This window comes from Lampetra planeri, chromosome 4 (assembly GCF_965212315.1).
Source record: "Lampetra planeri chromosome 4, kcLamPlan1.2.h2, whole genome shotgun sequence".
NCBI classification, from domain to species: Eukaryota; Metazoa; Chordata; class Hyperoartia; order Petromyzontiformes; family Petromyzontidae; genus Lampetra; species Lampetra planeri.
This window is the reverse complement of record NC_136110.1, coordinates 23854375-23877804: the sequence shown is the minus strand read 5'-3', so window position 1 is coordinate 23877804 and position 23430 is coordinate 23854375. Positions and strand designations below refer to the sequence as shown.

General features: G+C 41.6%; 1 protein-coding gene across 1 annotated transcript in view; it reads right to left on the bottom strand.

The window, feature by feature from the left end:
- The window catches only part of LOC144717850 (CUB and sushi domain-containing protein 3-like), a 449456-nt gene that overhangs the window by 63238 nt on the left and 362788 nt on the right, over positions 1-23430 (bottom strand). The window contains exons 37-44 of the mRNA XM_078593564.1: positions 22791-22887; positions 22400-22504; positions 21541-21659; positions 20652-20721; positions 18869-18985; positions 18083-18292; positions 14480-14668; positions 5276-5453 (exon numbers count right to left, since the gene is read on the bottom strand). Coding sequence (XP_078449690.1) covers positions 5276-5453; positions 14480-14668; positions 18083-18292; positions 18869-18985; positions 20652-20721; positions 21541-21659; positions 22400-22504; positions 22791-22887 — 1085 coding nt within the window. The remainder of the gene's footprint in view (positions 1-5275; positions 5454-14479; positions 14669-18082; positions 18293-18868; positions 18986-20651; positions 20722-21540; positions 21660-22399; positions 22505-22790; positions 22888-23430) is intronic.

Sequence of the window (23430 nt, the reverse complement as noted above, 5' to 3'; positions counted from 1 at the left end):
TGAAATCATGTAAAACAAATTCAATGAGATGGTATTTTGAATGTGTTAAAAGAGCACCTATCATGGTTTTGTTAGAGGCCTATGCTATGCAAGTGGATGTTGTGATAGCTTTTGATTAAATAAATACCAAGCAGTGCATGCCGCTATAAAACACTATACTTAAACATTTCAACACTCTTTCATTGTGAATAATATGAAATGTGATGACTATGCAGCAACCAAACACAGCTTGAAATTTAGCCAGGTTCCTAATTTTCAGTCATGGAGATGGTTTTAAGCCCAGTCACCAATAATTGCACAACTAATACATCACATACAATGTGTTTGTTTCTACTTAATTTGGCCACATTTTAGCTTTGAGAATTAAAAACATTAGTTTGATAACCATATGACGAGCATTTATCTGTAGTAGGCTGTGTGGGACAGTCTGCACCTGAATGGTGTGGAAAAATAAGATGGCATGCAATTGAAGGGATCTCAAAATTATTTTTGTGAGGTGTATCTCCTTCTTAAAACCCTGTTATGAAACCAATTAGGAAAGTTTAAATGAAATTTACGAGAGAAAAAAATAACAACGTAATGGTGTTGTTATTTACACAACCACGTGAAAAACGTAATCAGCACATGGATAAAAGCATGTCCGCAACACCATAATATGTGGTGTTACATTATTTGCGATAAAATAAATAAAACGTAATTTGCTCATGTTAAATATGGTTATTGGTTAGAATAGGCATTATAATTAATTTGTTATAATCATGTTACCCTGCCCACACACCAAACGTTCTCACGAGCATACAAAATAGGTTTAAGAAAAGAACATTCCAATTTAACTTAAACATCAAAGTGTACACCAATTCCGTACCCAAAGTAGAAGAAACACAAGTACAACTGATGCATGATTCCCCTGTGACAATTTCTGCACCGAGAAATAATATAAAAATAAGGATTGGTTTAATAGATTAAACACTGTGAGTTAGGCTTACTCTTTATTTATTAATACCATGCGGGTGCAGCTGATGCATTTTTCATTTACAACAAATAGAATATGACGCATAACAAATGCGTGTTAAGTTTGAGACAGTTGCTAATCCTAAATGTCCCATGCAAATAAAATAATTAAATCTAAAGAAATGCGATGCTTGAGTGTCACTAAATGTGATGTCAAATTGTCAAGTTAAATTTATCATTATTTATTAAATGAAAACATTACATTTCTTATATTTTATGGACGTGTGTAACAAAAATCTACCAATTATACTGAACATATGAAAGACATACGAGTGTAATATATAAAATAGCTGTGTTTTTTTAACACCTTATGAATGATTTAATGTCATATTATGCATGCATAGCTATACGATTAAACAATCAAACATTCATTCTGCACTGCATAATACAGCATGCTCATTTTTTTAACATTTCTATAATATTCCATTTGATGATAGTTCAATCACATAATTACAACACAATCTATATTGGCTATGAATTATTTCAAACAAGACTCCAATTGACATTTCAAAAACTGCACTGCAATGGAAATGTTTTGGAAATTGCTTGAGAAGCTTCCCCTGGATGGTATATGTTGCCATATACTCCCAAATGTGTTGCCTGTGAAGAAGACGATGATGAGGATGATGCATATTGCCAAACTAGTGCGTTTATTAGGAAGATAGACACCATTAAACGGATTAAACTTGGTCATTCTCCTAACTTCATCCATAATCTGGTCAAGGAGCATAAACCATCACGCAAACTCCAGTCAACCTCGCAACTTTTGGCTAACAATCGAACAAAGACGGTCACTGCATCGCGCGCTTTCAGATGCGCTTCTGCGGCCGTCTGTAACACTCTTCCTTCCGATATTAGGAAGCCATTGGAGCCTATGCACTTTTAAATCATCTAGATGGAACACTAATTTCTTTAGAACTGATTTTTGCATTTAGTTTGTTGTCCTGCCCCCACACCTATGATAAGCATGTTTCACTACGTACGGTGCAAAATAAGTTGAATATGCACACATACAATCCACTGCCAGATAAAGGCCTCCCGAAACTGTTGCCATCCCTCACGATCCAGCGATGTAACCATCCACCCAACACCTGCACAAAAACTGATTTCATCTGCGCAGCGGTTGTTCTCTTGGATACATTCTCTGCTTTCGCTGCTATTCTGTCACTAGTATTGTCATCACGTGTCCGGTTCTAGCAAGTGGAACAGCCTGCCAGGGGATCTGAGGGATTCAGAATCATTAAGCACTTTTAAAATACATCTAAAAAGTTACTTTTTGAAACTTGTTTTTTATTAGGATTTTCTTAATGTCTTATTTTTTATAATGTCTTTGCATGAAATGTTTTACAACGTGATTTTATGTTGCCTACAATGTCACTGTTATTGTTCATGCCTGTAAAGCACTATGTATTGCATTTTTTTGTACGAATAGTGCTATAGAAATTAAGTTTTGACTGATTTGATTGATCCCCTTCAGTGATGTGTGCTGCCCAATCCCACTTAAATTGTCCCTACCAGTTTGAATCACTGAATGTATAGAGTGGCGCAGTGATAACACGTGTGCCTTGTCGCAAGAAGCATCTCGGTTTTATTCCTGAATCGGGAAACATTTTGCATGGAGTTTCTATGTTCTCCCCCAGTTCTGTGTGGGTTGAACTCTGGGTTCTTCAGTTTCCTCCCAGAGCCAAAGTAAATTTAATGTAATTGGTGTTGGCCAAACATGCAAACGCAGGACCATCCCATAGTCTTAGAGTGGGCTTCCTGAGTAATTAATAAATAAATAGCTTTTTTTTATCAACTGCCAAATGGTCTATATTCATGCAATACAGGCTGGGTTTCCATGGTGATTAGAACATTCAGCTCAACATCTCAGTGTTGTTATTCTTTCAAATAAGTATCTAATTTTGAAAATTTCAGTGGCTGCCAAAAATGTTTAATAACCACTGTCTTCGGAATATGGAGTTTCATTTGCTCAGAGCTATAAACAGGAGATGGCACCATCCCATGTTTATTGGAGCAGAAAACTACTTTCATTCTTACTTTACATTTTTTATATTATTAATAATATAAAAACTCCAGATTGATATGCAAATATTGTCTTTTATTGTTGGGGATAAATGTTTATATCTCATCTTTGGAAATGCTTGTCCAAACACCAACACAACTTGAATAAGGTGCATAGTCCACAACCCTTTCCCAGATCCATGTCGCGCGTTTGAAGTGACCAAATGTGTGCGTAATCACCTTATCTTTAGGGTCATGGTTATTGTTGAGGTGAAAGAAATGGAACATAATATTCAAGATTTGCGCTGGCAGAAAACGGATATTGTACGGTCTTTGTATTATTTTGGCAGCGTCTGTTTAAGCGGCAACATATCCAAAGCGGAGTAAGAAAGAAAAACTACCGAATCGCTCAATATTTGCGGTGACAACTCTTCAGCAGAATTGCCAACAGAACATACGTGTGCTTCACATGTTGTCACGATTGACTGTCGCTCGGCCAGTGACTCGCAGCGACGCTGATAACACACAACATCCTCCACCCTGTTTGCATCGGTTATGTGCATTTATCATGTTATAAAATACGTGCATATTTTCTTCTTTCGTATTTTTTCCATTTTGCTTTTAAACATTGCATCAAATGTATTGTTCAAAATGAAGAGTTGCTCTTTGCACTATTTTTCAAGGAAACCATTTTACGAATGCGATTTGACTTCCACTTGCAATGAATTACTTCCTGATTTAGACTAGTGTGTCCAGTATCACAACACATTCAGACAACATATTCTGAAATTTGTTAATTAAATTGTGGCCTTGAATTGTGATGATTCATTGCACTACGGATGGGTCACAATTGTATAATTCATATAAAAACATGAAAACATTGTTTACACATTTACTGTGTGAACAGATCTGGAGACATTCAATTATTTGAACAAGTATGCTGTTAAATTGATTATAGAAGTACATGTCTGGAAATGTCACTCAACGTTGACTACATATCATTGGCGATACAGATCAACAACCAACATTATTTTATAAGATCTTATATTCATAACGTTTTTGATATACAATTGAAGAATACAAATACAATTTCCAATAATGGAAGAGCTAACCTTTTGGACCACACAACAATTGTAAGACAATCTTGAACTGTAGCTGTTAAGCATTAGACAGAACTAAAGGTCAAGCTATAACTCTATGCAGTAATAAACACCAATATGGCATGGCTAACTAGTGGCATTAGAAGAAAAATACCACTGAAAATAATGAATGCAAGACGCATAATTAAAAGAACCCTAATTATGGGGGAAAGGTCATCTCGGACTACAATATAAAAAAAAACTTTATTGTCCATAATTGTTACTAATGACTTTTCAAGGGAAATACATGTTAAGAGCCTTTGCAAAAATAATATTGTTAATCTGTCAGCTTTGCTACTAATTTGTATTATTATTATTTTTGGGTATTATTAATCATTATCTTCCAAGACATCTGGTCAGTATGGAAAATGAGGCGAGAAATACCCTCAAGAGTGGAGGCCCATCCGCCAGCAGTGCCGTGCACAAGCCATTTGCAGTGCTGCACCTTCACCTTTTACTATCAACTATTATTTATATTGTGTTTTCTTACTGTGTAAAAAAATGGCACAGCCATTTAATGAATTCTGAATAAAATGCAGTTATGCGCTCTGTCATCAACCATCTTCTACTATACAATACTATTATGCGGACCTACTTTTAATAACACTGTGTGTTTGGGATAGACCTGTCAAGTGATTACATAGCGCCCATGGTAATACGTATCGTCATACACAAAGATGTCCTGTATAGCCTTAACATGCTGTTTAGGAAAGTGCTGTTAGCGAGCCCCTATATAGGCCAGCACGGCACACGAGGGGGATGGGTGGCCGGCACCACGCCCGTTGTACACAAAGACAAAGCTCACCAATATAGCCTTCACGGACTGTTCGGGCAAGTTCTGTTAGAGAGCACCTATGTGGGCCAGAATGGCACACGAGGATGAGGGTGGCCAGCACCATATCCGACCGCGTTTGTCTCCCAAGTGGCGATGTTTACACACTACACCACACCAGGTACTTATTTGAGGCTGAGTCGACCTAGGGGAGGGCCAGGACCGGTTCAAATACATGTAACTAGTGTTGGCCGTGAGCGGGACTTAAACACGGTTCGCCCAATTCGTAGCGCAGTGCGCGAACCGCTACACTTCCATTGTATACGTGCACACATACGGGTATATTTACCAGATGGTGATGAAGTCGTAGACCGGCTCGGTGCGAAGGAGTGTGAAGTTGATGTAGACTCCGTGTCCATACGCAACTCTCACCATCCACACACAGTCCTGGAAGTTGGGGTACTCATCGGGGAATCCCGGAGAGTATACTGTGCCGCTCATGCCCGTCACGTTGCCGCCACAGGGAGCTGTGAAAATGGGGCACACGATCCCCACCTCTTGCTTTAGACTTCTGGGCCCTATAACAATGTTCTTTCCCTATGCCTTCTTCTCCGAGCTTACTCACAGCGTTCCCCACGGGTGATTAATATTTAATGCAGGAGTGTATTTGCATTCATGTGTATATATCATTGCATTTTTCATATTCATAAAATGTATGTTTCAAAAAATAAAAGAAACACAGATATGTGCCTATGCGTATATCCACTTTTATGTTCTCAAAACAGTTATAGTCGTGTCATAATTGCTTTATCTCTATTAACACAGACATTTGAAATTTGCCATACTCCCATATTTTAATGTGATAATTGTACACATATATACTAATATTTATAACACTGACTTAACATTCAATGTTGAAAAATATCCACGCACATATGTTAACTATAACCAAAACATTTGTAATATAATAATTTCCAGGTGCCCTATTATTATGTACATATATTGTTTCATTTCATTTGCAATATTCTTTGGGTCTTTCGGTAAAGCCACGTAGATATAAAAATAATAAAATATCACGACGTTTTGATCGCAATACAAGCAATCGTCATCAGGTGAATTTTTTTTAGTGGGAGAGCTGCTGAAGCAGGATGTTATATAGGTTTGAGCTGGGTTTAGCCCAAGGGTAATTGGGCGTAGCTGAAGATGGAATTTGCATGTAAATGTAAGATCGAAGAGCTGATATACCCCCACGACGACGCAGCTGTGGAGGTGGCCATTTTATTGCGAGAGATTAGCATGTCAGTGTAAGCGAACCATCGAAACGGTGGCTGTGCTAGTGAGACATCCACCTCGTTAAAAAACGAGGGACACCGCCAACTCGAGGACAAGAACCAACAGTGGCTGTGTTAGTGAGTGTCTTGCCTCACGGCAGATGTGGAGCGTACGGTCACAGGAAGTTCCTGTTTTTTGATGCTAATGTTGGTCACGTGACCAGGAAGTGACGATGTTAGATTTCCACTGTACCACGCGGGCGTCAGCCATTACACAGATAAGTCAAGATGGCGGCACGCATCACATCTCAGTGAGACCACAGCCGCACTTGTCCATTGTGGGAGCTTAAGAAGCATTATCTGTAAGTTGTTTATATTCCTATAATATTGGAAATGCTGTTGTAATGTTGGAATGACCGTTATAGCAATGTAAATGCCTTTATGGTGCCGTTAAGTTGTTGTAGTAAATACGAGGCCTAGTTAGTAACGAAGCCTGTGACTTTCCTTATTGTGGATGTTACTTGTGATTTAGTAGGTCGAGTCAGACTTGTGCCTATGTTGCGATCCTGAGAGTGATGACGAAGTATCTCATCCACAATTTAGTGTTAAGTGTAATGCTGTACATTTGGGGTGCAGTGGGATGAATACACTATGTGCCTGTATGCAACGCACCAGCTTGTGCCTTTGTCTAGTTGTTCAGGGGTAATGTGGGGGCCTGGTCCTTCCAGGATCTATTGTTATCTGAGACAATGTTCTGATGCTGTGGTGTTCATTGTGTGGGTGTTTCCGAATTATAACAGATGCTGTATCTGTGTTTTCTCACCAGTTTTACCTGTTACAATCAATAAATGACGATCGGAGTTGGACGGTCATCCTGGCTCCGAGGGTTTATTGAACACATGGTTATCTACTCGACTAGCGGTGCAACGCAGCGCACGGCGAGGCCGAGATAGTAAAAAGATACTCTTCTTAAAGCTCCCAAGAAGCTCTGCAGCCAGCTCTGCAGCCAGCCCTGCAGCCAGCTCTGCAGCCAGCCCTGCAGTCAACTCTGCAGCCAGCCCTGCGGCCAGCTCTGTAGCCAGCCCTGCATCCAGCCCTGCAGCCAGCTCTGCAGCTAGCTCTGCAGTCAGCTCTGCAGCCACCCCTGCAGCCAGCTCTGCAGCCAGCCCTGCAGCCAGCCCTGCAGCCAGCTCTGCAGTCAGCTCTGCAGCCAGCCCTGCAGTCAGCCTGCAACAAGCAAGGAGCTCTGCAACGAGTCTACATTGCAATCGTGCTGCAAGCATCGCAGCATGGAAAGCCACAGTTCAGCAGGGAGAGATGCTGAAGAAGGTGAACCAAGCAATCCAGGATCTCCCATCCTGCCTCAAGAGGACCAAGGGAGTTCAAGGCCCCAGAGGGAGGTCAGGTTGACGCAACGGGCCTTGGAAAGCTATGAGGCTGAGAAACAGGACCTGGATGCCAGGATACAACGGGCATGGAACCGGGTTGAAGCAGATTTATCTGAAGCTTCAAATGCCTCAGACACAGTGGCCTCAATTCAGCGGGCCATCCAGCGAATGATTGTGAGCAGCTCAAGCTACAAGCTCCTGGCAAATAGATACATCTCCCTCCTGATGAAGGTGAAAACAGATGAGGGCATTGAGGGAGTGCGCAGACAAGAGCACTTCCTCGAACTGCTCGATGATAATGTGCAGGCAGTGATACAAGATGCAATGGACCGTGTGGAGGGCTTAAGAGAGACACGATCTCAGCACTCTGTTTCATCCAGGTCCACCACAAGATCTAAAGCCTCAACACACTCACATATATCATCTACTAGTATGGCAGCAGCTCAGGCACGCACCGCAGCAGAAGCAGCAAACGCCCGTATCGCCTACATGGATGAAGAGGAAGCCATGCTAATTGAAAATGCTCGCATACAAGAAGAAGCAAGCATAGCAGAAAGTACATTAGTGGCTACCGCCACACGGAAGAAAATTGAACTGGATACTAAGTTAAGCACCCTACAACACAAAAAAGAAGCAGCTGCTGCAAGGGCCCAGGCAGAGGTGCTCGAAGCAGCAGCCAACCTGGATAAGGAAGAGAATTGGAGTGAGTTTGGCACTCAGATACCTGTCAAGGACCGTGATCAACTCACCAGAAAAAATATTTTGGACTGGTCTGAACAATGCATCAATGCTCCTCCACCAAACGATACTGAACAAAGGGTGGACATTCAGGCATCGCCATCTCCACACCGAATGAACATGAATGCTGTCTACGGGAATGGTGGAAATGCATATCCTGCCCTAGCAGTTAGTCGCCGACTCAGCGTCGCACACGTGGGGTCAGACGTGGATGCACCAAGTCAGACCCACATTCCAGACAGTCACATAAGGGGATCCAACCAACGTGATCGAAACCCTTTGGGCCCACATTCCAACGCCATCGCAAATGACAGCATGCTAGGCAATACAGCCAATAATGCCGCCTCACAAGCGCCAGTATGGACACACCCTGGATCAGCAGGACTAGGAGACTTTGCTAGGTACCTGGCTCACCGCGAACTAATCAACACAGGACTCGTTAAGTTTGATGACCACTCTGAGAACTATCGAGCCTGGAGATCTACCTTCAGGAATGCAATCCGAAATGCAGACATCTCTGCAAGTGAAGAACTCGACCTGTTGGTGAAATGGTTAGGAAATGAATCTGCAGAGTATGCAAAGAGGATTCGGTCAGAAAACATTGACGACCCCGCCTCAAGCCTGCATGCGGTGTGGGAGAGGCTCGAGGAGTGCTATGGTAGCCCAGAAACCATTGAGAAGGCTCTCTTCAAGAAGTTGCAGAACTTTCCAAAAATCTCTGGTCGAGACAATAAAAGGTTACGGGAGCTTGGAGATCTTTTGATGGAGCTTGAATCAGCCCAGGCTGATCCCTACTTACCAGGTCTCATTTTCTTGAATACCTACCATGGCGTGAACCCCATCGTAGAGAAATTGCCATTTGACGTGCAGGAAAAATGGAGAACAGCGGGTTCAAGATACAAGTCAGAGCATCAGGTTGCATTCCCCCCATTCTCTTTTTTCTCAAAGTTTATCCGCAACCTGGCTAAGACTAGAAATGACCCGAGTTTCATGTTTGGCACCACGGGGATTTCCAGTCCAGATCTCCCAAAAATGGAAAGGACAATGGCGAAACGAGGAACAGCGAGAGTGCCAATTTCCGTATACAAGACTGAGGTCTCTCCTGCGACATTCGCAAACTCCGTCCAGGCAACCACCACAAAGAAAAAGATAGAGGATCCAGAGAAGCAATGCCCATTGCATGATAAACCTCACTCCCTCCAGAAATGCCGTGAGTTCAGGAGGAAGCCATTGGAAGAGCGGAAGAACATGCTGAAAGAATTTGGAGTGTGCTTCAAATGCTGTGCTTCTACAAACCACCTTGCAAGGAATTGCAAGACAGATATCAAGTGCGAGGAATGTGGCAGCGACAAACACACAACTGCTCTGCACACATTTTACTCGAAACCCAGTAGCACTAAGGCTTCCGATCCCGAAGCAGAGCACGGCGGGGAGCAAGGCGAGACCGCCGCACTCACTTCGTCAATCACAACCAAATGCATAGAAGTCTGTGGAGAAGGCTTCAAAGGAAGGTCTTGCTCAAAGATATGCCTCGTCCGAGTCTATCCCAAAGGACATCCTGAAAGGGCAGTAAGGATGTACGCCATAATGGACGACCAGAGCAACAGGTCTTTGGCAAGGTCAGAGTTCTTTGATCAGCTAAGTGTAGGTGGGAATTCCTTTCCATACACGCTCAGAACATGCTCAGGACTGATGGAGACAGCGGGAAGAAGAGCGAGCGGCCTCATGGTGGAAACCATAGATAGCACCATGAAGCTAGCCCTTCCTACGGTGACAGAGTGCAACGAGATACCGGACGACAGGAGTGAGATTCCCACGCCCGAAGTTGCACGTCACCACCCACACCTGAAACCCATAGCAGAGTTCATCCCGCCATTGGATCACGCGGCACAGATTTTACTTCTGCTCGGCAGGGACATGCTGAGAGTCCACAAGGTTCGCGACCAATGCAATGGACCTCACGACGCTCCCTACGCCCAGAGACTCGATCTAGGATGGGTCATCGTGGGTGACGTTTGTCTCGATGGGACCCACAAACCAGACCACATTAGCACATTCAGAACGAGTGTGCTCATGAATGGACGCACGTCGCTCTTCAAACCGTGCCCCAACCACTTCACGCTGAAAGAGGAACTCGGCGAGAGAAGTCAAGGCTGTACCGTGCAGACTTACGAAGAAACCACCATGACTTCGTTTGTGCATCCACCGTCTTCGTTGGAGTTTGTTCCTCCACGTTTCTCCAAGCCAGTCCTGACTGACGGGAAGAAGACTAAGGTGAAGCCGCTGCTCGTCGCTCTGCTGGTGGTCGTGGCGGAGGTCGCTGTGACCGTGGCCTCTCCGTTCCTCGACTCGGAGCTATCGTCCGAGTGGGAATTCTGGAAGGAGTTCCACGGCAAGGCCCCACAACCGGAACATACCATCTCAAGGCTCGAGCTGTGTGGAGCCATTCTTGCTACAGAGGTGGCGGAACTGATCTTAGACGAATTTGACGTCAAACTGGACGCGGTCAAGTTCTACACGGACAGTAAGGTCGTACTAGGCTACATAAACAACCAAACCAGAAGGTTCTACACCTACATCAGCAACCGGGTGGAGCGCATCAGGAGATCGACGCAGCCGGAGCAATGGAATTACGTTCCAACTGACCAGAATCCAGCAGATCTCGCAACTAGGTCCGTCCCTGCATCTCTGCTGAATCAAACCATCTGGCTGACGGGTCCAGCGTTCCTGTTACGACGTGACGTTGGCCCATGTACTACCAAGGAGACCTTTGGACTCTTAGAGCCCGAGTCCGACAAGGAGATTCGTCCTCTAGTGACAACTTTCGTAACAAATGTGCGACCGAGAAGTCCACTGAGTCCACACCATTTTGAACATTTCTCGAAATGGACGACGCTCGTGCGAGCGATAGCACATTTAACGCATATCGCAGACTGCTTCCATCGCCCGATGAGAGGCACCAATGGTAGCTGCAATGGATGGCATTACTGCACAGTGCCACGCACTGAAGACGAGCTTTCCAGAGCAAGGAAATCAATCTTCCGCTGTGTGCAACAGGCAGCTTATGCAAGTGAGATCAAGGCCATTAACAAGGGAGAAGACCTTCCTAGGGTCAGCACCCTCAGGAAGCTAAACCCCGGGATGGACAAAGACGACTTGCTCAGGATCGGTGGTCGGCTAGGGAATGCAAAATTAGATGAGAATGAACGAAACCCCCTCATAATCCCAAGCCAGAGCCACATCGCAATCTTACTCGTGCGCCACTACCACGAGAAGGTCAAGCACCAAGGTCGGCACTTCACAGAAGGAGCAATCCGATCTGCAGGGCTGTGGATCGTTGGAGCAAAGAGGTGCATCGCCAGCACAATCCAAAAGTGTATCCGGTGTTGCAAGCTACGTGGAAAACAGGAAGAACAGAAAATGGCAGACCTCCCAGCCGATCGACTCAGTGTGGAACCTCCCTTCACCTCTGTAGGGATTGACGTGTTCGGACCGTGGACAGTCATCTCCCGCCGCACCAGAGAAGGGCTCGCGGACAGCAAACGTTGGGCAGTGCTGTTCACCTGTATGAGTACACGAGCAGTGCACATCGAAGTCATCGAGTCCATGGACTCTTCGAGCTTTATAAATGCACTCCGGAGGTTCTTCGCCATCAGAGGGCCAGCCAAGCAACTTCGTTCTGATTGTGGAACCAATTTCATAGGAGCATGTAAAGAGCTTAAGATCAATACGGAGAATGTCGAAGATTATTCTGTCAGGAAATACCTTAGTGACCAAGGCTGCACATGGATCTTCAATCCTCCCCACTCTTCGCACATGGGTGGAGCCTGGGAACGCATGATCGGGATTGCTCGACGCATTCTCGACTCCATGCTATGTGATGTCGGGTCCACACGGCTCTCTCACGAGGTCTTGACCACTCTCATGGCCGAGGTCTCAGCCATAATTAACTCAAGACCCCTGATCCCCGTCTCAACCGACCCGGAGTCACCATTCATCTTGACTCCTGCTACACTTCTTACCCAGAAGACAGATGTGCTCACAGCACCTACCGAGGAGGCCAGCACTGCAGACCTCTACAGACGTCCATGGAGACAAGTGCAGAGCTTCGCGAACACGTTCTGGCGTCGCTGGAAAAACGAGTACCTTACGACACTCCAAGTGCACAACAAGTGGCAGTCTAATAGACCAGACATTCAAGAAGGCGACCTCGTCCTACTGAAGGACAACCAAGCCAAACGGAATGAGTGGCCAATGGGCCGCATCCTCAAGTCGATTCCAAGTGCCGATGGAAAAGTTCGAAAGGTCGAGGTTATGATTGCGAAGCAAGGAGTCGCAAGAACTTTCATCAGGCCCATAGTCGAGATAGTACTACTTCTCTCTCGCAAAGATATGGACAAATAAGTCGACCCGTTGAAGTTGTTATACACTTGTTTATGAGATAGGAAATAAATGGTGGTATCTCCTAGATACCAGACGGGGAGTGTCTTGCCTCACGGCAGATGTGGAGCGTACGGTCACAGGAAGTTCCTGTTTTTTGATGCTAATGTTGGTCACGTGACCAGGAAGTGACGATGTTAGATTTCCACTGTACCACGCGGGCGTCAGCCATTACACAGATAAGTCAAGATGGCGGCACGCATCGCATCTCAGTGAGACCACAGCCGCACTTGTCCATTGTGGGAGCTTAAGAAGCATTATCTGTAAGTTGTTTATATTCCTATATTGGAAATGCTGTTGTAATGTTGGAATGACCGTTATAGCAATGTAAATGCCTTTATGGTGCCGTTAAGTTGTTGTAGTAAATACGAGGCCTAGTTAGTAACGAAGCCTGTGACTTTCCTTATTGTGGATGTTACTTGTGATTTAGTAGGTCGAGTCAGACTTGTGCCTATGTTGCGATCCTGAGAGTGATGACGAAGTATCTCATCCACAATTTAGTGTTAAGTGTAATGCTGTACATTTGGGGTGCAGTGGGATGAATACACTATGTGCCTGTATGCAACGCACCAGCTTGTGCCTTTGTCTAGTTGTTCAGGGGTAATGTGGGGGCCTGGTCCTTCCAGGATCTATTGTTATCTGAGACAATGTTCTGATGCTGTGGTGTTCATTGTGTGGGTGTTTCCGAATTATAACAGATGCTGTATCTGTGTTTTCTCACCAGTTTTACCTGTTACAATCAATAAATGACGATCGGAGTTGGACGGTCATCCTGGCTCCGAGGGTTTATTGAACACATGGTTATCTACTCGACTAGCGGTGCAACGCAGCGCACGGCGAGGCCGAGATAGTGAGACATTTAGCGTGTATGTAACTCAGAGAGTCGGAAATAACTGCTAACATCGGCTGGTAGGATATAAACATCAGCCATTTATGACTTAAACTGGTTAATAACGTCTTTTCAATGATTGCTCAGTTGGTATCCATCTTCTCGGTTGAAATTGTGTCTGTGTTTATATATCTGGATGGCTTCATGAACGAATCTTTGTTGATAGCCAGTGGGTTTGCAGAGTACCTTCGTCTTGGAAAAATAAATTTCGTGTGTGCCCACAGCGTTAAACAATGATCAGCCACAGCTGAGGTATTGGTCCTACTGTGTTTCAGATCTGCCCTTATGTTCATGTACACAGTCTGAGACATGTCGCTTAGTTTCCCTAATGACACCGGGGTATTGCATGTCAGGGATCACATCCTTCACAGATGGGAATAGATCACGAATTTTATGTACTGTGTTTGCTCATGATTTTGGAATTTTTTTGGTAATCCCTGCTATGTATGGCAAGGTGATGGTTTTGATTGGGTCCTCAGAGGGCTCTTTCCCAACGGTTGGGGTGATGGCTTTACGAATTGTGTAGTCCGAATATCAATTAATATTGAGGGGTTGGTGTACGTGCTCCAGTTCACTGGCTAAGTGGTGATGGTCGGCAATACAATGAGCTCTATGGTGTAGAGTTTTGATGAGGGAATTCTTCTGGGATGGATGGTGGTGGGAGTCAGGTTTTAGGTAGGCATCTGTAGACAGGGTGTCCCATTGAGCCATCTGGTCTCTTTTTGATTAACACATCCAAGAATGGTAACTTGTATTGAATTGATGTGGTTGAAGAATTGGCCCAGCGCTGGTAGGCTAGCATTTCTTTTGATTTGCAGTGGACTTACCAATACAGCTGGGGAAGGGATGGTCCCAGTTCCGATTGACACCATGTTGACAGGTTAGAATAGATTGACCCATCAGTACGTAGCCTGAGAAGCATTCAAAGGAGATGGAATGGCCAACCCCAAAGTTGGAACCCACGACAAAGCCATTTCGGAATGGCTTTGGGTCCGGACAGTTCTGCAACTCATACGCTTGACACACAGATATATACACGGACACAGATACACACACACGAGTGAGTTCAACATTCATTTACAGCACACTTAATATTACGTTTGGGGTAAGTATAAATACATTTGAAGGTTAATGGGTGGACATCATTATGGTCATGATCATTATCATCATCAGCCATTGTCTATGCATTGCTAGATGTAGGCCTCCCAATGCCAAAACCCCACACTCTATCTCACTCCTGCACCTGAACCAATCTCAGTATGGACATGAACATGAACTGTGCATCTCCATAGTGGCCATCCTCTTGGGCACATTCAGTCATTTTACTGCAAATCCATCACCAATCTCATCCATTGATAATCGTCCATTCTAGGGATGTGTCCTGCCCAAGCCCACTTACTTCGCTGAGCAGTAAATTTTACATCTCTGAAAAGTTTTTGTCCCTTGACTAATGTGTTCCTATTTCTGGTCTATAAGCATCTTTAAAAGCACGCACTTCTCCATATGTCTCATGCACTTTTCAACTTTTGCAGAAATATTTCACATACCGCACGTGTCATCGTGCAAGTGTAGCATTTTCAAGATAATATGGAAACTTCTGGGAGATTTGGCAGTGAAGGGGATGGAATTTTATTTTTAAATGTCTGTATTTTCTTGTATAACACCGATTATTTATAAGGGATTAAACACTAATGTGTAATTTATAAAGTCGAAATTTTTACGTAAAATAAATGTGGGATCCTATTGAAACTGGGGAGAGTTAGGTAAGTGCTGCATGTGTGTGTGCACAGGGGGTTAACAGGAGGCTTTGGGTTCGGCTGATCTGGTGCGTTCACAAAAATCTGTTGTCAGTTGATTTTAGTAATTATGAATTTTAAACCGTTCACAAAAAAACAGCAGTAGTTAAAAGAACAGTCACTACAATTGAGTGCAAGAGTCAGGACATACTGTCATGCACCCAAAACTAAAATATCGCAATAACTTCAAACTTAAAACTAAATGTACTTGTCTCCTTCTCCTGTCTCAGTGTGGTCTGTTTCAAATGTATTACAGCTCTCACAACCATAACAACCATGTTTAACAGGTGTTATAGGCTGCTAAGGGGCTGGCATGGTGAAGTATGGCCAAATAACCCCCAGGACCCAAAATTATATGTGTGGGGAGGCCCTTGACAAAAGGTTGTAGATGCACGTATTTTAATGACTTTTTTTCTAAGGAGTAATATCATTTCATAAAAGGAGTCACTGTAACATGTTACTAAAATTAGCTTATAATTTCAAAAGGACATAGGATCGCATATTTATTTTAAACAATCTCAAAGCAAGGTTTTGGTAAAACTTTAAGGTATTAAATAATTTTAGCTTCATGAAAAAACTGTGACAAATGTATGCATAGACAAGCACATAACATTTCCTTCTGGCTACAGACGCTCACAAAAAATGAAAGCAACAATCAAAATTAAATCAATGGTTCAGTGGTCAGAACTGAACCACAGAAGAAGCGCTTGAGGTGCATAATTATATCTGCTGATTCAAACGAATCTATTCTCAGGTTATAATGACTGCAGGCAAAATTCTGAACTCTAAAAATGCCGATTCCTATTTGGATATGAGACAATTTAGTTTGGTTTGGAAATCGTGTAATGTTCACATGGAGCAATAAATTAGATTCACGGTACCACTTTTTGTTATTTTGAAATTTAATGAGCTAAAACATCGAAATTAATGTCAATGCAGTTTAAAATGAAGTGGTACAAAAACAATGTAATTCCTCATTACCACGTAGTAATACAAAACATCCAACATAGGAAATTATAAAACACATTCCATGGACATCCATTTAAAAAATATACATTCTTAGAAATTCACTTTAATCTTATACTCATTAAAATTACATCATGGGAAATAGATCATATAAAGTCTAGTATTGAATGTTCAGATCATGCGATGTTGATTGACATTTCGAATAACCCAACAAAGTTATCACATTCAACTTGTGAAATTATTACACAAATTTATCTAAGCTCTTAACTGTAAAATAAAATTGGACCACAATATGTTAATCTTTATATTTGTATATATAAAATAACCAAATATTTTCTACATTTATGATAACATAATCAGTCATTTAAGCTAGTATTGCATCCAAACGTCTTGATTGGTTATGCATGTATAGCTACAATGCAAGATCATAATGGAAGCTCCTATAAGGTAGGATAAGAGAATAACTGTCTACTGACATCGCTGACAGGTCCCATGTCTTAAAGAGTGCATTAATTAAGTAAGTAGAGACTGACATTAGGATATGACGAGATACCGTTTATTTACATCTACGAGGCTAAAATAAGCCCCATGAGTGCGTTGCATCTGAGCGCGCGCTTGCATGCAACATTATATATATTACATGTATTTATCCTCCCTGGTGGGAAATGGGGTCGAGGCTGGACAGGAGAGTAAATGGCAATAATTCGAACTGCCCATATAACAAATTACATATTCCGTAATTAATGCCCCACACCTACACCTCCCCACAGGTGCACAGACATTAATTGTGACACACATCATTTGTTACAGCAATGTTACCCACCATATGAATATTGCACAGCGGTTTAGTTCACGCCAGTGCATTGCCAGAAAGGACATTTTAAAAAAAGCTCAGTGCATTCCAGTACACCACTTGGTAGACAAATCATGCACCAGAGGAAAGCTGTTGGAGCTAACATTCTAAAACCATGTAATGCCCTTGTTTCTGTAAAGAGTGAGACAATTTAAGTCAACCTGCACACTGCAATTGCTGCACTGATTCAAAAAGGTGCAGCCCTGATATTACTTCCCCATGCCACTGCTAGTGGATGAGGCTCCATTAGAGTGAGTTCTAGAGAGCCTTCTTGAGGGCATATGGCCTATTCCTCCATGCTGACCAGCCTGAAAGCAGTGGGAATACCCACACTTCACCCCACCCCACTCGACCTACCAATGGACGAACTGTGATGCACCCTTTCATACTACCAGGTGGACAAAGGAGGCGGATTTTATAAAGTTGCCAATTGTTTTAACTGCCAAACTGGGAGATAGAATCATTGACCTCTCGATTGCAAATCCGGTGTGATAACCATGACACCAGCAGTGATTTGTTTGTGCCAAATTCAGCAAATCTGTTATCCAGATGCTTATTTCATTTTTCAAATATGTACTTAGTTAAGTTAGAGATGTATCAATGATGAATCGAAAAAAACATGTTTCTTTGGCTGAAAAAGTATAACAACACAAGTCTCCATGCAAACAGTTACTTTGCTAAGGTTTTTTTGTTATTACTCTGCAGTCTGATTGATTGTAGTGACCCTTCATTATCATCACGATCCATGGACAGATAGCCTGTAAACGACGACCACACATTTCGTCATTTTTTGTTTTCAAGCGAGCGAGCCTTACCTTCGTAAAAGATCTTGAAGCCCGATTTGCTTTGAGAATAATCACTGTGGAAGTGCATTGTGGTCCGGTGAGTGGTGCTGAGAAGTGCGGCGGGCACAGTGGGCCCACTGAATCGGCCAATCGTGCTGCTCACTTCCGCTATTTCGGTACGGATCTCGAGGTAGTCGTGATCAAGCTCCGTCGTAAAATTTTCAAATTGAAGATACACACCTGAAAACAAATGCGAGCCAAAAATCAATGGATTTAACGTTTTTTTACACATTTATTTTGAATTACTCTAAAATTGTACCGCACAAAACAGGAACATATGCTGTGTGTGACTTACACTACAGTTTAACTTTTGTCGTGAGAAGTAACCAACGGTGCTGCTGTAAAATAAGTGTGGATGTAGAGATATGGAACGACATTAACCTACCCCTATAAAATAAATGGAACACTCCTCGTGATTTTGCTGAGGACCGCATGCACGTACTAGTGGAAGCAATAACTAAGGAACAATCCATTTTTATTGAGATTATTTAGCAGTGTCCACCCTCTATTATTTGTTTTAAGAGAAAAAAAGAGATTTGTTGCTACAAATTAATGAACCATCACCAGTTAAGATAAATAACAAAAAGCTACACTACTGCCTTGGATTAATATCTTGAGCATGAGATTATCAGTTAAATTTTTTATGTCACAATTGTTCAGTTCTTGTCGATATTTTTACATTCGAGAATCGTTATTTTATAATGAAAACAAAACCAACGATAATCCACGGAGTTTCATAAATTGTCTTCAGCTCACCATAACCGATAGGCAATTCAATTTTCCAATGGCACTCTACGTTGCTTGGGTAATTTCCAGGAAAATCAGGGCTGAGAATAATGCCATTAAAGTCCATCATAGTTCCACCACAGACCGCTACAAGGCAAGGGCACAGAGAAAAAGATCATGTTAGAGGTCATCATGATTTAAATCTGCATTCAATACACAGTCAAGTGATTACAACAGTGATGTAACATTGGTGCATATGCGCTAATCATGGATATGTCACATATAGTATGTTATAATGAACAATAATTTTAACCAAAAATATGAACAGAAATATATTGGTAAGGACCTAATTTTGTTAAAACAATGCTTAAGAAGGTAGCTATAAGAGAGAACTGCATTGCATTGGAGGTTCTGCTGGAGTGTGTTCAATCTTTATCAACATTACATGTTGTCAACTTAGACACGCATGACTCTTTGGTTCTTTCGGTAAAGTCACGTAGAAAAATAAAATAAATGTATGAAATAAAAAATATTATTTTATCTTTCTACATGACTTTACCGAAAGAACCAAAGAGTATTTCCTGCAGTCACGAAAGCTTCAAATCAAGATAAGACACGCATGCTTAGAGGCATGGTGCTTCTGTAAAGTAGTTTTCATTTAGCAGTGCACTGAGAATAGTTGTTGGTAACCGATGTGAAACAAGGGATTGATGCTGGACTATGAGTGCAGTAATACCCCGGTTTACGTGTGGCATGCATTGATTAAATGTGCAACGAATATCGGAACAATATAAATCAAAGCGATTGTTTTCGAAATCACCAAAAAACTGTATGTAAATAATATATTGTACTCTCAAGAACAGTGCATTTATTTACGTGTGACGCAAAGTAGTTTGTGGACATGGTCGTTGGAGGCGAAGGCTGATGCAATGGATACGAGACAGGATGGATGGTGCTGTCAGCGACGTAAGTGTGGGATGAGGTGACGCAAATCAGGTCGTGGTATTAATTTTAAAGTGACGACACATTTGATAAACAAAGTAAAAGGGGGAAAAGTTAATTGGGGTATTCCCATATATATACAGAATATGTTTAGGGTGTACAAGAATTCCAGTCTCTTTAAAAAAAAATTAATCGTGAAACGGTTTCCCAAAAGAATCCATGCACAGTTGTGACACGATCATATCCTGTCCTATTTACAATTGGAAAAAAATGTGAAAAAGGGGTATTTTTTGGGAAATATGAGGTCCTCACCAATATATTTTTCACTGGTCCATTGGTGTTAATGGTCACCCGTTTCATATAAGATCTTGTCTTGCACATTTTTGATAAAAAAATGTGTGTTGTGATTATTAATGTAAAAAAAAACTATTACACAAATCTTTTGAAAGAAATATTTTAAGTTACAAGATATTTTGGGACATCCAGTAGTCCAAATCCATTATAATCCATGCGTACATGTTCATGGTTTGTTGGTGGATATATTTAATAATTCGTGATACAAGTATGTGACGTTTGGTAGGACACATTTCTAGAACGAATGATGGCAGATTGTCAAAAATAATTACATTAAAATAATAATTGCCAGGTAAGAAACAGAACGTGTCTGAGAGGACATGTGCTGAGGAGATGAAGTGATGGAGGTGGATTGTTGCATTGTGGAATTTGGAGAGATGGTGGCAGTTTGGAGAGGCTTTCATCTATAAGCCAATTGACCATGGCATTTGATGATAACGTGGAGTATATACTAGGTTAGAAAAATGCTCATCACGTGGTGAAAGAATGCTGATGCTAAACAGTCTCCAGCACTTACCTGTACAGATAGGGGGAGGAAAATTCCAGCGTCGCACTGGACCAGGCATGCACATGATATGCTTATGGCCCTGTGTATAAAAAAATACGGTGAAATCAATCACTATTATAATCATATGTACATGAAGACATTATATATATTTTTACATAACGTATTTAGCTGGTTGAATGGCCCATTTTCCAATACATATTACGTATTATTCTTTTAAATTTTATCAACAAAATAACTGTCATCCATAGCTAAACATACTGCCATGTATTAATACATGACTACAAGCTATTTTTAAGTTACAGGTGGCTAATTATGTGAAAAATGTGGAGATTGTGTCGACAGTTTGTGGTAAATATTTCAGTAGCTCCTTGGCAATGTCTGCATACATTCTACAGAATATCCCAACATGCTAATTGCTTATGCATTACTTAAATAGACTTTACTGTCATATGCTGTATTGCTACTCATTAAACATGAAGCATGTCTACTACCTCAAAAACAAGACTTTCTCTAGGAAACATTCCTTTGAATTAAATAAAAGCATTTAATAAAAAAAATAATACATAGTCTTTGATTTATCATGTGTGCGCACAACCAAAACTCATGCATAACGTATAAATGCGCTGTATATATAAAATAATAATATATAATGCAAATAATATATTTTTGGAAGTCAAAGCGATTTTCTCGGTCAAATGAGCGCTGAGATGGTGAACATCTTACAGCCCTGGAGCCAGTGGTCGGATTTCCACATTCCAATTTAAGGATTCCCCCCCTCACCAGGCTTAGAACTCTGCGACCTTCCAATTGTAAGCCGCTGACTCTGCCGCTCAGCCACCTGGCCGAACCTATATCAGAGTGTTACGTAAGGGATGCACCGTTACAGAGGGTGGCTTACCTGAAGTTTAAATCCAGGTTCACATTCGAACGACACAATGTCATTGACAAGGAAACTGTTCCCCATTTTTATACCGTTACTTGGAGTGTTGGGCTCTGAGCATGAGGAAAGACCTATGGCTATTGGGGAGAACAGAAAAAAAGGCAAGAATACGAATATCACATGTTTATGAATAGCATCAGCATTAACAGTCAAGAATGACAGCAACATACCAATAGTTTTCCTTGCAACAGAGTACATTCAGTTTTATTTCAAAATTAACACAACCTAGGATCGTCAGTCATCATGACTTCAAAGGGGAAAAATAGTACAGTGCATTGAAAAAAAAGTAGTTGGTGTGGGATTGGCTTTTTTAAAATGCTTGGATTAAAATGTTATTGCCCTCCCTTGGGTGTAATTTATAATGATGAGAGAATTATTTAAGTTCATGGTGTCGGATCACTAAATCACCATGATGGCTCGCAATTGTCTATATGTTACTCACGTGTACAATATACATAAATAGTACAATGGAGCAACGGTGAAAGCCCCAGTAAATATATACTGGGATAGTGATGGTTCAAAAAAGTATTCTCGTGAGATAAAAGGTGCTTGCGTTTGTACCGTTAGTGCTTCAAAATCGTTCTATCTTAACGCGTTTGGTAAACATTGCATTAGGAGTACTGAAGAAAGTGTCCACGACATATCACAAAACAGTCCTCCTTTACTTAGATATTTATGTACGTCCTCGCGTTGCATTCTTAAAAACATGTCAAAAAACAATTACAATATGTGCTTACAGTTCTCTTCATTTATATCTAACAGACTATTACACCGCGTTTATGTTGCAATAAACAAAGTGAAGGTTACACTTTCTTACCCGAGTATTTTACGTGGAAGCCTACAATACCCAAACTAAGGTCTGTTTGGAAATGCAGGTAGAGTTGGTTGGAGCTGCTGTTAATGAAAGTTGGAACTGTTGTCCCTGTAAAACACAAAAAAGGAAAAATGTTAAACGACAATGAGTATACTGTTCATGAAAGTATATAACTGAAAATAATTATCCATAATTTTGTATGTATAGAGAAACTTAAACAATGCGATGCCATGTGTATGTTATGCACCTCCAATTAGCATGGTTGGCTGTGTATGGTGCAACAGAAACTCAACATACATGCATGCATTGCTAATTGATACAAGATGCAAATATTGAAGCAATTTGTACATAACACAACATTCAACATGTGTCTTGATAGCGAATTATTAATTACCAGAGAAGCTTCCAAGCTTGGGTGAATTCACATCAGGTCCATCGTAAATATCCAATGTGTCCCAATTATGTTCCGTTGCAAAGTTAACAAATTGAACCTGTGAGAAAGGTTAATTGTTACATGCACGTGAAGTGAGTGTAAACAATGTGTGAATGCAGCTAAACTATATTTATGTACAAATAGACGCTATTATGGATGTCCCCAGTATTGAATAACCATACAATTATTGATTCCATCCTATTTTAAACTGGCTAGCAAGACAAACTCAATTGATTACCAGTCACCTTAATTTATACCTCTGATATTTAAAAAAAAAACTGACACAGTTATTCCTTCTCATGAAACAATCGGCCTTGACGTTTGTTTTGTTAGGGGGGCTTGTGGGTGAGAAATGACTGATTGATGTAGAGTTTGTTTCCAAAATCATGGTTAGTATTAGTGTTATGCAGAAATTCAGTAAAAATGATCTGCCGAATTAGGTTGGGTCATGACATTGCTTTTACCCCACAGCCAATCAGTAGCCGGGGAAGTACCAAGAGAAATGTGAGCCATGTGTACTGATTGTGCTGAGCAATTGTCCAGAACGAGCCAACTGGGCTCTATATGGCTCCCATACGAACACGCACACTGCATAACAGAT